The sequence below is a fragment of the Rhagoletis pomonella genome, unplaced genomic scaffold (genome assembly GCF_013731165.1).
Source record: "Rhagoletis pomonella isolate Grant_MI unplaced genomic scaffold, Rhpom_1.0 Rhpom_scaffold_00009, whole genome shotgun sequence".
NCBI lineage: Eukaryota > Metazoa > Arthropoda > Insecta > Diptera > Tephritidae > Rhagoletis > Rhagoletis pomonella.
This window is the reverse complement of record NW_023458563.1, coordinates 38,491,859-38,507,981: the sequence shown is the minus strand read 5'-3', so window position 1 is coordinate 38,507,981 and position 16,123 is coordinate 38,491,859. Positions and strand designations below refer to the sequence as shown.

The 16,123-nt window shown below is 33.2% G+C and overlaps 1 protein-coding gene across 1 annotated transcript in view; it reads left to right on the top strand.

Moving 5' to 3' along the window:
* LOC118745510 (rho GTPase-activating protein 6-like) overlaps nt 1-16,123 on the top strand; it is a 193,791-nt gene that overhangs the window by 142,334 nt on the left and 35,334 nt on the right. The window contains exons 8-9 of the mRNA XM_036478959.1: nt 8,717-9,032; nt 9,103-9,234. Coding sequence (XP_036334852.1) covers nt 8,717-9,032; nt 9,103-9,234 — 448 coding nt within the window. The remainder of the gene's footprint in view (nt 1-8,716; nt 9,033-9,102; nt 9,235-16,123) is intronic.

The following is a 16,123-nucleotide window of genomic DNA, read 5'->3' as shown; positions in this document are numbered from 1 at the left end:
AAGACCTGTTGAAAACAATTGCAGGGTTTCACCAAAACGGAAAAAAAGTTACAAGAAAAATTTTGAATGTTATAAAAAAATATCATCAAAATTAAAAGTTATTTTTTTCAGTTTTTATAAAAATATAAGTAATAATAAGTCTTACGTAAAAAGAAATTTTGCAATATTATAAAAAAATTACACCAAAATTCATTGATCGTTAAATTTTAGTACCTATACTAAATTGCAAATTTATTTAGCTAACTTTTCGAGCACCTCTGCATGTTGTGTAGTTTATATTCTTATTATATACCCTGCAGGGAGTGACGTTAGCTTATACCTAACTTTAGTCTGTTTACGCGAACACTAGTGCTAACTATTAACTGTGTATTTTGTTCGAAAAAAGCTAACTACTTTTGTGGGGCGATGGCCGCAAAAAAGTCAGACCTGGATACCTCTGCATTACATGTCAACTAACTTGTAACTAACTACTTTTGGCCATAAAATATCAATAAGAAAAACAAAATATTTTTTTGTTTTTTTACTGTTTTATTTACTTATTTATTTACTTTATTTTATTAAATTTCATATTTGTTTACATATTCTGCTCTGGGTGGCCCCATATTCGAACACCGTCAGACATAACTTCAAAATGATAGTATAAAATTTCGATCTTCCTTTTATTTGTCCTGAATACGAAAAAGAATCTGCGAAGTTCAGAAAAAAAGTGTATTGAAAGTAATTTTTGTATGAGGATATTTAATAGAAACTTGTAAAGAAAACCAACTCCCGATTGCGTCTGCATGACTCCTGCACGACTTTACAATTCACTTTAAGTTGGTTTTGTCTTAGCTAATTAAAAGTGAGGTATTAATCGAAATCTCGCCAAAAAGCTAACTATAAGTTGGTTAGTTTTAACAATTTTCACTGCAGGGTACATATGTATATCGAACCCTTTGCTCAAAAGTATCGTATTTTCAATTCACTTTTGATGCAAGGTTTTCCTACACCCTATAACGCATCACCTGTTCAAATATCACGGCTTAAATCCTAATAGCTACCCCAAAAACTTTATCGTATGTGACAATGAATTTTGACTTGTGGGCGAAATTATCGTATGTGCTAAGAAATTAGAATGTGAAAACCGTTCAACAAAAAATCTTGCGTTTAGTTATACTTCTGAGTTATCTCAGCAAACCTAAACCGTAGTATTGCTAGTGCTAGCCAAAGCAAAGGAAAATAAAATAAACACTTTCTTTTAAAATTTGGTTTTTGTAACAAATCGGTACTTATTTTCCACTAGAATTATAAAATCAATTATATTTTTATACCAGCACCAAAATATTTCCAAATAAGACTTACGTGAGCTGGACCGAGTTAAAATACCTCCAAAAATTTAGTTTTTTATGAATAAAAATAGTTGTTTTAAAGTATTTTTGAAAAAGATCACCTCAGATGATTGGTAAAAGAAAAACTTGAATAACTTTACCGATTTTGACTTATGAGGTATAATTGGAAAGGTATTCTCTCTAGCTTTTTATTTCTCTCTCTTGTTTAAATTTAAGTATAAAGTACTCAACAATCCTACATTTTGATAAAGCTACACCTAATTGACTATTATATGAGTTATTACAAAATACGAAAAATATTCCAGCTTACTTTTATATGGAAAAATCTGTTTTTTTTCTTCCGTCACGGGTGGGACAAAACAAAGAACCTGCTTTTTAGAGCAGAAATATTTTACGGAAACTCTGCGAATTTATTTCACTTTTCTGTTTGAACTTGATGTCTTATACTAAAACAAAGAACCAGGAACCGAAACAAAGCAAAAACTACAAAAAAATGATGGCTTTATTATACAAAAAATTCGAAATTCCTCTGTCACGGGTGGGACAACGTTTGTCACGGGTAGGACACGTACGAATTTTTATATGAAAAGGAGCTTTTATACATAAAGATTAGTTATTAAAAAATATAAGAAGGCAAGTAGGGGTTCAATTCACTCACGTTTTATCTTAGGATGGTGCCTTTTATATAGAAGAAAATGCTTAGCACCGTCAGCGCAAAAAAAAAATATTAAAAATGAACACGATTTCCTAGCGTCTTAAGTTTTCACTTTTATCTTTTTAAATTTCATGGACTACAAAACTGCATACCTAAAAATTCTGAACAAAAAGTTTAAAATTTTTGGGTGTAATTGTTAAAGTTTGTTGAATTTTTAAAATTTTTGTAAGAAGTTCGAAATGAGGATTTCAGTGGTTCTGAAACTATAAACATTAGATTAACAAAATAAAAAACCAAAACTTGTCAAAATGTAACTTAACCTAATCAGCTGACCACAAGGGTATATAGCTAGTGGACGAATCCGCGCATCCCCCCTCCTCCTCCTCCCCTGCGTCCACCTCAACAAACAAATAAAGCTGATCAGCTTTGTAAACCTACCTCTAATAACTGTCCCACACTTAGCTGTCACGGGTGGGACATGCTTCTCTCGTTAGAATTATTCTTATCTAACTACGTGGAAACGACAATGCAGTTGTAGTAAATATTTGCAATGAATTTCTAACATTATGTAACAAACACGAAACACAACCCCAACTTCTGTAATTAAATATATCAACTTTTCGCTTTTTTACCACGGGTGGGATAAGACCAATAACTGATAATATAGATAAAGCAGTCACACAATTTAATATATAACACAATTTTGTTAAAAGCAGATGAGTTTACTATATATTTTTCTTACCAAACACTTGAATTATGAATCGCAAATTATTTGCCAGTGCATTCAACACAACCTACTTCTAGCTCAATCAAAAAATTTACATAGAACTTGATTTGAAAACGTAAAAAAGGTAATAAAAATGCATTTAAAGCTTTAATTTGTTATTTTTTGGTTGATTCAAGATTTTTACAAATGTCTTATCCACACGTTTGTTAGAGTTATAAAGAAAGTAGTTTTTGCACTGAGGTTCACTTTCCCAAGCAAATGAGCTCATTTAAAATATGAAAAAGAAAGGTAAGATAAACGAGCGTCATTCCAAATTGAATTAAGATGTGTTGATATTTGAAAAAGGAAAAATGGGGACGCGAATGAGTTTTTTGCAAAGAACTAAAAAGAATGAGAAAATACCTTTCCAGTGATACCTCGTAAGCAGAGACAGAAAATAACTGGTCCACATTAAACACGTTGTAGCTTTTTCTATCAGTAACCATTTATTTTTGCTTTTTGTGATATATCACTGAGAGAACGATTTATTTGAGAGATGTTAAGGTTAATGACTGTGAGAAATCTAATAGCGAACGAAAATAAAAATCTACCGAAGTCATTTATGAAAAAGTTTTTGTTGAAAAGGTCAGTTAGTAATATTTATTATGGTACATAAAAAATATATTATTAAGCATTGTTAGGCAAAATAACATTTATTAAATACTAATTAGAATTTTTTCAAAACTAATAACTTACTTACTAAAAAAATGCTTATTATAGCTTAAAATTATTGTAACCAATAGAGGTATGTTGTACAAAAACACATAAACAGAAGTTCACAAAAGTTGATATAAAACTATTCGTCAATTTAAATAGTTAATTTTTAACTGCGCATGTTTTTTACGAGGAGGAAGCATCGAAAGCCTAACTCCGTCAGTGTGAGACTTTAACCCAAACTAAACCTCTTACTGTCATGTACCGTTCCCCTTCCGGTACCAATGTCAAAGATTTCATCGGGATTACAACACTGTGTGACTGCTAAAGTTATAGATCTAGTGAAGCACAAAAAATATGCATACTTAGAATTTTGAATACCCCCCCAAATCTGGACTTAAGGTCTAAAAACAGTGTATACAAGATAAACGCAACTCTCATTTCCTAACCTCAATAATCTCAATATCTACAACATTCTTTGTTTATGCATGCCACAGTGTTATGGAAGAACTAAAAAGTGGTGTTTCAGTTAAAGTGATGTATGATGACTTTAAAATAAACAAATCAACTGTCAAAATGAAAGCAAAAGTAAAGATAAAAAAAATAGAAGCCGGACTTGAGAACGGCAAACTTTAAAACAGTGCGAGTACGCAAAAAGGATTTACACAAATGGTTTTGTTTTAAGAGAAATTACAATGGTCGCATATCTGTCCAAATGCATCTGGGACGCACAAAGTTTTTCTTCTTTTTCGTTTTTGGCACTATGACCACCTACGCGATTTTGGCCGCGTACAAAACAGTACTCCAGTCGTTTCTCTTCTGTGCAAACTGACGCCTAACGGAAATGCCAAGTGAAGCAAAGTCCTTCTCCACTTGGGCATTCCATCGCAGTGGGGACTTCCTCTTCCACCATCGCGACCCGCGTTGAATACTTTTAGAGCTGGATACGTCGGTAATCATGCTGGTATAGTTTTTGAGTTGCTTAATAATCATTATACTTAGTGATTCCATAAACAAAGGCCAAGATCCTGAAGGACAATTGAGAAAGGCAAGCCAGTTGCAGAAAAAGAGGCATTTAAAAAAAGTGTCAAGATAATTACCACTTTCTCACTAAATTTATTTAAAAATGCAAGCCACCAGAGCTACCTATTTTTTTAAGAAAAGACAAACTAATTTTTTTTTTATGCAATCCAGCACAGCTACCTTAATACAGTCAGTCGATAAAGTTTAGGTACAACAAATTTTTTACAATACGGGCAACTTTTTTTTAAATATTTTAGTTTTCGGTAATTTTTATCAAAATATGGTAAATTCTACAACAAAATCCCCAAAAATCAGAGTTCCAAACCTTGTGCAAAATTTAAGAAAATTCTGCAAAATTTCATTAAAATAATTCACTTTCTATTTACGCTCTCTAGAAAAAAGTTGAGTTTGCAGTTTTTAGCCCATTCGATTTTAGTATGAGGAAGCTAGGACTTACCAAAAAACAAAAAAAAAATTGCTAAATATTAATGGTAAGTCCTAGCTACCTCAAACTTGCACTTTGTTATACTAAAATTAAATGGGCTAAAAACTGCGTACTTACCTTTTTTCTAAATGTAAATTGCAATATTTGGATGGAAATTTGCAGAGTTTTCTTTAATTTTGCATAAGGTTTGGAACTCTGATTTTTGGGGATTTTGGTGTAGAATTAAAAATGTTTTTATAAAAAATTAGGGAAAAATAAAACATTTAAAAAATAGTTGCCGTTATTGTAAAAACTTCGCTGTACCTAAACTTTATTGACTAACTGTATACCTTATCTCAGTTAAGTACTACAAAAACTTTCGAAGTACTTCATATACAGCTTAAAAAGAACTGAATTTACTTAAAATCAATATGCTTAAATTTAGACAAGTAAGACAAAGTGAACTAATATTTTTACTTTTAAGCAGAACGCACTTTTGTTTTTTACTTACTAGTTAAGTATAATACTACTACTACTACTAATGTGGTTTATAAATTTTTAATAAATGCGTTTAAACATTTGTGATGGTATTGTCCTTCCTTAAACCGATCGTATTTGATATAAAAGGGAAATGTTTCGACAAGCCTGATTAGAAATGTAGATCTAAGGTGACGAATTTATAACAGGTTGGGAACTATAAAAAATAGATGCAGATCGAACTAGATCTCATCTGTCGAATTAGGAACTGGTGTGGAACTAAAGAAAGGGGGATGCAGAACGAACCTGATCTCATCTGTCGAATTTGGAACTGGTTCGGAACTATAGAAAAAGGGATACAAAACGAACTAGATCTTATCTGTCGAATTTAGAACTGGTTCGGAACTAGAGCCAAGTCGCCAGTCGCTAGCATGCAAAAGAGAATTAACGCGTACTAGTCATGGTTCCAAACGCACAAGAACCGAACCAGTTCCGCACTAGTTCGTTTCCCTACAGGGTAACAAGCAAAATGAAAAAGTGAAGTGGTCGAATTTCGACAACAACAATACTTAAAATTATGCCTTTTTAATTAAATTAATGTAACGTTTCCTGGGACAAATCTAGAATACCGACCGTTTAGCTATGCAAAATCGAACAGATTTTACACGCTCATCTCGACCATACCAAAATTATTTGGCGCAAGTAAAACATATAGAAGATATAAAAAGCTAATTTTTTTTTAATATTAATATCAGAGATCGAAAATAACCCTCTCTACTTGTTTTTTTATGGAGCTTACCACTGACCCAAACACTCATCTCTCAAGCAAAGAGTGTTTCTCGCCGTGTCAAATCACTCTGTGCGATCCTTTTGTGTTTTGTGTTATTTATCAACTGCTTAAATTTCCCTTAGGCAAAGACACTTTGCCAGGGACTTATTTTTAAGTGTCTTAATTTGTGGGTTATTGAAAGACTGAAAAATATAAGCGGGCGTACATAAGTGGAAGCAAACCCAGTAGACCGCCAAAAAGTGCAAATTATTAATACTTTCCACCTGACTTTTCATCTGCGGAGCATAACAACTTCCATGACTATTCCCCATGACTAACACACAGCGATGTCTGCCTTCGCATAAACGACTTTGTGTGGTACAAAAAGCAATAGAGTGAAATCGTTCGTATTTGATCGTGCGTCCCTGCTAACACACTTGCTTTTTTCATGTGATAGTTCATCTGATCTGATACACAGTAGCTACAACTTAAGAGACTGAGTACGTAGCTGCTCACTACCTAACTTTGTTATCAACTCGTATCAATTTATTACTTCGGCTTCTCCTACTTTCCACCTTCTTTAGTCAGTTGCAAATTCATTGCTACTCAAAATGCACGTGACTAGGCAATACGTTTTTGTAGTACCTGCGGTCAAACTAACAAAAGCATATATGCTGGCATGAATAACATTAGGAGTACCTAACCTGGTACCTGGCCTGGTGGGTTATCTGATATACAGCAGCTACAACTTAAGCTACAACGTAGTCAGTTGCAAATTCACTGCTACTCAAAATCCGCGGTCAAACTTATGATCATTAGTTTATCATTCAGCTGATGTGCGTTATTTATATGCTTTTTTTATTTTTAAGCCAAAAATACTTTAAAAAAAACAATGTTATTTGTTCATGAAATAACCTGTTAAAAAAAAAAATAACTATGCTTAATGCTAAAAGAAAATTATTTCATTTAGAAAGTACAAGCTATAACCTTTAGTTTGATATATGTATGTATATATTTTAGATGATCTGCTTTCGGGTTTCAAGAATTTAGTGATAATAAAAAATACAAATAAACAAAGCAAATAAACCTGTTACATCTTCTTTATTTTTTACCTACGCCAAATAAAAAATAAATTTGGTATGGTTGAAATCAGTCTAAAAATTTCTATCAATCGGCGTTTCTGCTTATTGTATAGCTGAACGGGACTTGTTCCAGCAAATTAAGCAAACGAAGGTGATGCCAATAAATATTTTGTATGAAGAAGTTTAGGCTTTACTACTAATATAACTTAGAAGCTGTAGAGTGAGACACATTTTGCACTTGTAAAGGAGCCGTTTTATTACAAAACCTTTCTATTATTGAATCATGCTGCATGATGATAACAGCATACCTACAAGACATTGCTGAGCACTTTAGGCAAAAAATCTAAGACATTTACACTTTTGTTTTTGTAGTATGGCATAAATGAGTAGTTTGACTATTAGTACTGAGGACTTTCTGATGACAACATTGAGAGGAAAGTACTTAATTGTTTCCCATGGTCTAAACAAAAATGAATACTTTAATAAGCATTTTTGTAATTAGTGATAATGATAATATGAGCACTCATATGATACTCAGCTGTCTTGCAGGATGGTTTGGCTGAAATAACAACATCAGCGTTGGGCAGAGAGGGCTTTTACTCTGCTCGCACCTATACAAAATCTATATAAAGCTTAAAAGAGCTTTGCCCGCGAGAAAGGCGGTGCCCATCGCTGACGTTAATATACGAGTACAATAAAAAAAAAGCAAACGTTCAAGCTCACATTGACATATATTTAGTGCTTTATCAAGGATATTTGACAGTAGCAAAAGAAATGCGTGAATTTTCTGGTACTTTATTAATTAAAGATCGCAAGTTTGCACGGTTAGGCGAATCCTGGGCCGGTTACTCAATGTCTGGTTAACACTAATCTGCGGTTAAACATCGTTATCGACGTCTTCGACTCCATGCATACAACAGGCAATCGGTAGCGTCGATAACGTTGTTTAACCTGTAGTTAGTGTTAACCAGACATTGAGTAACCGGCCCTAAGGGTCATTTACTCAAAGTCTGGTTGACACTAATCTCCGGTTAAACATCTTTATCGACGTTACCGACAGCCTGTTATATGCATGGAGTCAAAGACGTAGATAACGATGTTTAACGGGAGATTACTGTCAACCAGGCTTTGATTAAATTGCCCTAAAGGTTATAATTTATAATTATAACAATTGTATTGAGCTTGAGGCCGATTTTTTAATGAAAACTATTGCGGAAAAATTAACAATAATTTATAAATAGTAGGAGTGATAGCTGTTTCGGAGATCACCATACCTCCTCATCAGACTTCTTCAGCGGTAGTCTATTCCGTTTTTCCATTGTGATTGCACCCGCTTTGGAAAAAATAGATTTTTCGATTATTTTGAAAATTAATCAGATAATCCTTCTATTGATTAAAAGGAAAATTTCGATACAATTAAATAGTTAAGTGAAATCAAATAAACGATCTTAAGTTTTTCGATTCATCGTGCCATCACTAGTTTCCGTAGTATGTTTCTTGTTGCAATTTTCTTAAATTAAAATTCCTCACATCTCTAGGAATACGTAATCGACGTCTGCAATTGGAGGCGATCTCGCATTTGGTAAAGCTGCTTCCAGTAGCTCATCGTGATACGCTTTATGTTTTATTAAAATTCTTAGCAAAAGTGGCTTCCTGTTCAGATGATATAGCTGGGCACGACGGTAATACTCAAATTAGTGGCAACAAGATGGACAGCAATAATTTGGCAACCGTTTTCGCGCCAAACATCCTCCGTACAACATTAAAAAGCTCTTCAACCGCTACCGCAGATGTAGCAGCTTGTGGTTACAGCAACGAGCAAGAATCTATGAGTGATGCAATTAATGTGATCAGGTACTTTAACGCAATTTATTTATAACTTCTATTTAATAAAATATATGCATATATACATATGTTCTTTCAGAATTATGATCGATCATTGCGAGGAAATCTTTAAAGTATCAGCCGAATTAATAGACGTTGTCTATTCCCACATGCTCGACATGTGCCCAGAGAAGCTTTATTGTCTATTCGAGCAACGTAGTCAGAGCGTTAGGTAGGTATATTATGTTTTTTTTTAAGAACCGTGCATATGTCTTTACTAGCATTCTTCAGGGAAACTTCTCATTTTGAGATATTATCTACATATTTTGAAAGAAAATTGGAAAGAAGGAAGCTTGTTTTTATGTAAACTTTTACTGAAGAATACAAAAAATGTACTTCTAAATTTGGGTCTCTTGAATGGGCACAGTAAAGAAATAAATAATTGTGTAATTAACAAGTCTTAAAACTATCAGCTTTTACATAGAGAATGTGGCCCAAGTAGGTGCTGAAAATCTGAAAATTTATGAATTCGTGGATTCGCGAGCTAGTGCAAAAAAAAAAATAGAATAGGTACATGCAAATTTAGTTGGCAGCAACAGCAGCTTAGAAAATATGAAAGGGATCCATTCGGAAGCAAAATATGTGCCATTGTGTGGTCAGTTTTTACTTATATGCATTCTCCGACCGAACTGGAGAAATGAGGTGCTATTAGTGCCTCCAGAAGGAGTAATAATTTTTCTATTGAACTAAATTTCAATATGTTTCATAATTTCCTTTTTATTAAATAAACTTCGAATTTGCGTTGAGCTGCAGCACGGAAATGTGTAACTACCAGGGAACGGATTTTTAGGACCTAAAAACATATAAAAAAGGCAAAGTAAAATAACGAAATAGACTGTAAAAGGCACAATAAAATATAGAAATAGGCAGAAAAAGGCACTAGAAATCGCAAAAAATTCAGAAACAGGGCACTAGAAGTCGCAAAAAAGGCAAAAAAGGGACTAAGAAAGACAAAAACTGAAAGAAAATCAAAAAAATTTTAACTAACAAAACTTAAATATCTAATATTTGTAGTAACATTGAAACACTAGATGCATTTTGAATTTTTCTGGCAGCATTTTCATTTGATTTTCGCGAAGATAAGCCTTAAATATACTAAACGAGCAATCGGCGTGAGTTGATACAAGTGGCGCCCAGTTTAAATATGGAACGTTTACAACTTTCATATTTTCAGGAATAAGGGATTTTTCCTCGCCCTTAACAATTTTATCCACACCCCAATTTGTCTCCAAGCCTACATTAGCTAAGAAAACGGCTTTGAAATTTTCCAGCACCAATTTGGCAATAGGTCCCCGCGCCTCTATAAGCCGCTTCTCAATGTAATCAAAAATAAATTTTGTGTTAGCTTTTTAAAATATCATACTCATGTGAGGCAAAAAAGCTACATTCTCCGCCCTTTGTCAGGGGCGATCGTTGCCCTGAAAACCATATGGTTGCTTAAAACGAATACATTATCCAATGAGGGAGCTAGACAAGGGCAAGAAGGCAAAAACATGCCCTTTTACAGGGTGTGTAACATCAAACATATTTTGCACCGTGGAAGGCAAACATTTTTTGCGAGAAACGAAATCACCATTAATGTTTGCTTAAGTATTTCACTACTACTTACACACTGCGTTTTACTATACATACTAATTTTCGTAGCACTATTTTCGAATCTGGGCATTTATTTTTTTAATATTAACAAAAACAAAATTTAAATGCTATAATCACTTTTTTTAATGGTAGAAAAGGCAAAAAGGCAAATATCTTAAAAAGGCAAGCAAAATGCATTCTCAAATGTGTATATGTTACCGGCCAAACCCGATCTTATGGCTAAACTAGTTTTGCCTAGGCCAAACTAGTTTTGCCTAGGCCAAACTAGTTTTACCAACACGCAATAGGATATACCGGTTTAGCCTAAGATAAACTGGTCTTTCCGTAGCCGGTTTGGACAAACCGGTTAAGTCTAGGCTAAATAGATGATCCTGATCACAGCGTACGGCAGTGCTCGCGAGTGACGAAAGCAGCCTCAGTAGCATGCTGAAATAACTCGCTTATATATACACGAGATTTGGAAGTTTTTATCCAGACTTTCATCGACATTTTTGAGGTATAGTTGGAAAGGTCCTGCAGAGTGCGTCCAGAAAATGTATTCAAGCTTCATAAACGATTAACCGGATTATTAAAAATTAGGCTGCAGTGTTGCGAAACAAAAAATATTTTTTTTGCTTTTTCAGGTTTAAGGGGGTATGTGGATGCACCAAATGTATTTAGTGTTTTTCTATAGGCCAATACCTTTCAAACGATACCTTATATATTAAGTTCTGGCTACTAGTTGGAAAGATATAGAGCTAAATGTGTTTTGGTTCGTGTCTCCACTACGAGATACGTTGCGATATGTGTAGCGTCTGAACGTACCTTCATTTAATTTTTTCAAACTTTCAAGAATTAAAGTACCAAAAAACTAAGAAGGTTTTGTTCCAGGATGTTTCGATTCGTAGGCCTTTGTGGGCGTGGCTGGTGCCTGAAATTCGAAAAAAGGCAATTTTTAAACTACCACTGAGGTCGCACTACTCATTCCATACCATTGAAGTGGATATCAGTAGAAGGGTCTTAAAACAAGCTATCAACGCTGTCTTTTGCGTTTATAAAATATAAATATGTCATAACGTTATCGCCTGAAAAGTAAAAATCGGGCTGCTGAAAATAGAGAACTCGGGCATTTTTTTCAAAAACTGGTCAGTCGATTTTATTCTAAGTTTCCACAAGTCTAGCCCAAAACCTTAGCTCTCTTCTGGTACAGTATATTTTGCTTTGCTGCCTCTATACTTAAGTGCACATTTAAGGTACCTACCCCAAAATGCACATCAGAGGCATTATTTTTAAAATTTATAAGGAAACTGCTCTGATAGATGCATTCAACATACCTGCACATTGGCGATACCTGTCTTAAAAATTGTCCAACTAGTATCAATTATCAATGAAAGTATTACGTTTACCTGCACTGGCCCTATTTTGTTCATCTCGCAGAACAACGAAAATTGCTATTAATTTATGTAGTTATATAGATAATTAGATAGCAATCGGTAAAAATTTCGCTTGCAGTAATTTCTACATGGTAAGGGCTCCGCCAATATTTGGTTTCATAGGGATTTGGATACCTTCCTCAAAGAAGGATGTGCAGCTAAGCAAAATATACTGTATGTAGCCTATATCTGGGAAAACTATTCTTGTGGATATATTACGATTCAAATTGAAAAAATGTCGCTCCAAAAAGGGTCAAATGGTTAAAATTAACATATCCGTCTAATTTAGTTACTTTAAGATACAAAAATCATATACCCAGTTCCCCGAAAAAAGTGGCCATTCCCCGATTGCCACTTAAATCGAAATTCCCTGCAAATCGGGGAATTTCCCGCGAGTTGACAAGTTGAAGGGTGCAGCTGTGCTAATCCTTTCGTACATGTCATCGAAACTACAATTTGTGTGTATTTTAGGGTTTTTTTTCAGTCGCATGCCAAAATTTTAACATTTTTCGCAATTTTAATTGCAGGTATGTACACAGTATGTAACTATGCTACATGGGTTTATCACCCGCACTTAACCTAGCTGGGAAGACGCATACAATATTACCTACAGTTGTACATTTGTACATAAATATGTATGTATAAATGCATTTAGTTCACCCAATGTGCCGCTCTACTTAAATAAAAGTTATAAATTGCCACTGAACAAAACTACTTGAAAAAAAATCATTAGTTTTATAGCACGAGTGCAACTCCGTACACGTGATAGAAGTAAAACTTCTTAAAAAAGCACAGGTGTGCGCCCCACACCCGGTAGGAATCTTAACAATAATTAAACCACGAGACAATCAGGCGAATACAGTTGTTTATTGTATCCAAAATTGATACCAATTTTATACGTTGTTATCATTTCTCACAATTTTTTTTTTAATTTTTTCGAATACAAAGGATATGACCGTTCTTTTTCGCTTTATTCCGTATTCGAAAAATTATATTTTTCAATGGACACATGGATTTGAACACATAATTTAGATTTAGATATCATTTTTAACAATTTGTTTGGGAAAAATAAAACATTTGGATTATTGTTTGTATTTTGGTCGATTTTAAATTTGCTACCCCAAAATAATTGATATCAAATAAAACACCTCTTTGAGGTACAATTTTCGAGTGACGAAAGCTGAACTAGAAACACAAAATTTATGATATTAATTTCGTGACGAGAATTATACGTATTGTTTAACTGCCTTGGAAACGTACGGAAAATCTTTTTTTATTTATTCGGAACATTGTGAAATTCCGTCTACTGCTAGAAACACAAAATAAAAAAACAGAACTTTTGCAACGATTCGTATGAATAAAAAAGATTTTCCGTACGTTTCCAAGGCAGTTAAAAAATGCGTATAATTCTTGTCACGAAATTGATATTTATCATAAATTTTGTGTTTCTATTTCAGCTTTCCTCACTCGAAAATGTTACCTCAAAGAGGTGTTTTATTTGATATAAATGTACTTTCCAGTTTAAACTAGAGTGGCCTATGTTGATTGTGGGTCCAGAGATGAGCCGTGATAAATATGCCTTACCTCGGGTGAGCCCAATAATTGATTAAGGTTCGTAGGGAAAATCCATTGCTTTGCATGTATTTGACAAGTAGTAGATCGTACATTATATATTTTCTGTCCTTTTTATGGGTAGGAAATCTAATGATGCACTTCAACGTATCCCTGTAGTCAAATGAACTGTAAACTACCTCACAACTAGTATGAACCGCATGCCCAACTAGTCAGCCAACTATCTTTTTTCCATACAATCAACTGGTATTTTTAACATGGGGATGTCCTACGAGATGGCAATTGTCAGATTTCGGTCAGAAATATACCAGTATCATACTAGTTGAAAATAGACAGAAAAATACTAGTCTAGTTATGGACCAAAACCACTACTTTGGGAGCCAAAAAATAAAATGAATTCATGAATATAAAATAAAAAACTTTTAAGTACACTTTAATATATAACATATTTTTATTTAGCAGCCTTAGATTTGCCAATAATTAGTGTTAAATTTTTTGAGTATTAATTAAAAGAAAAAATAAATACATAGATATTTCAAACTTTCGAATATAAATTTAAAGTCATTTTTCATTAAATGTTATTAAAAGTAAAGGTCTTCAGGTACAATAAATACTATATTTTTATCTTTTTTAATAATATGGAATATGCAAAGAAAACATTTTGGTTAAAAATAAAATGAATTCTTTAGATAATTTTTGAGTGAACTAAAATAAAAATAAAAGTTTTCATTAAAATAAATTAAATTCATTTACTTTGCACATTTCAGTCTATTATTTTTAAAAATTTATAAAAGTAATAATTAATGTTCAAAATTTGAGATTTGGATAAGAATAAAATAAATAAATAATTCAAGCAGTTATTAAATATTCTTAATATTTGTCTATAGTTTGCGTTGTTGATTGATAATAGAAATTTATCAAATAATTATATTAATAGTGTAAGTAAAAAGTCAAAAATAATTGAAAATGATTAATAATAACAAAATAATGGTGTCATTAAAACTAATGAATTAATTAACATTTTTTTTAAGTAATTAATTATTAATCATTGTCGGCCGCTGTGGTGTAGTGGTAAGCAGTGCGCGCTTTCACACATCAGCACCTGGGTTCAAGCCCTGGTCAAAGCAACATCGAAAAATAAAAATTTAGAAAAAAGGTTTTTTCTTAACAGCGGTCGTACCTCGGCAGGCAATGGCAAACCTACGAGCGTATTTCTGCCATGAAAACCAGCTTCTCATAAAAATACAATCGCCGTTCGGAGTCGGCGTAAAACTGTAGGTCCCTCCACTTTGTGTGACAACATCAAGGCGCAAGCCACAAGTCGGAGGAGAAGCTCGGCCAAACACTAACATATGTGTAAACACCAATATAAAAAACTATTAATCATTAAAAAAGTGGTAATATCGGTATTTGATAATTAAACAGTTATCCAAAAAAACATGCCTTAATTAATACTCGTCAATTAATCATTATTTAACCGGACTGGTATAACTGAATACGTATTCCATTTAATAATTATTTAATATACCCAAATAAAAGTTATAATATTTTGTGTATTAAACTGTCGAAGTTAAATAAAACAGGACCTGAATAAATCGTTTTGTACTTGGTACAAGTCTGGTCATTTTCGAACTAGTTCGGTTTCTGTCAGGGAATTTTAGTTGTAAACTAGTATTTTTCCTGACTAGTTTGCGATTTCACTGCAGGGATGTTATTTTAGACATTATCTAGTAAAAACGTGTATGTAACAGTTTTACTGGAATTTTTACTGGCTGGCGGTTTCTTACAGAACTTGAAAGAAAATAGCAAAGTAGGGGAAATTGAGAGAGCGAAAATTACAGCTAAACTCGCAAGTTTTATTGCATTGTTACTGGATAAATTTTTACTGGTAACCATTTGCTTGTAAGAAATAGAGCTGATGGTGTGATGCTGGGTGTCATTCACACTAATAAAAGAATTGTTTGTGGAGCTATTACAGTTCAAATTTACAAAAAAAAAAGTAAGTTCGCCTGTGCCAACCTGGGGAAGTGAAACTTACGTTACATATCTAGCTTACGTCTCTGTTTATATCTTTAATATCTTTGCTTTTATCCTTTTCTTCATCTACATATTCTCCTAGATGATGTCAGGTGCGATGACTTGATAAGATGCCATGTGACATAATGTGAAGTGACGTGATAGGATGTCATGTCATGCCAAATGACGTCATATCATGTGATATTCTATCATATGATGTCACAGCATGTCTTTAAAAATTTCGACAACAAAACAGATAAAGTTATCGATAACAAATTCGAAAAAATATTTAGATGACAAAATCGATAACTAATCGATAAAAACATCGAAACCTCAATCGGTAAAAAACATCGATAACAAAATCGATAAAAATATGGATAATAAAATCAATAACTATATCGATAACAAAATCGATAAAAATTATCTTTGTATGGGCCAAATTCCTATGAATTTTGTTTGCTGGGT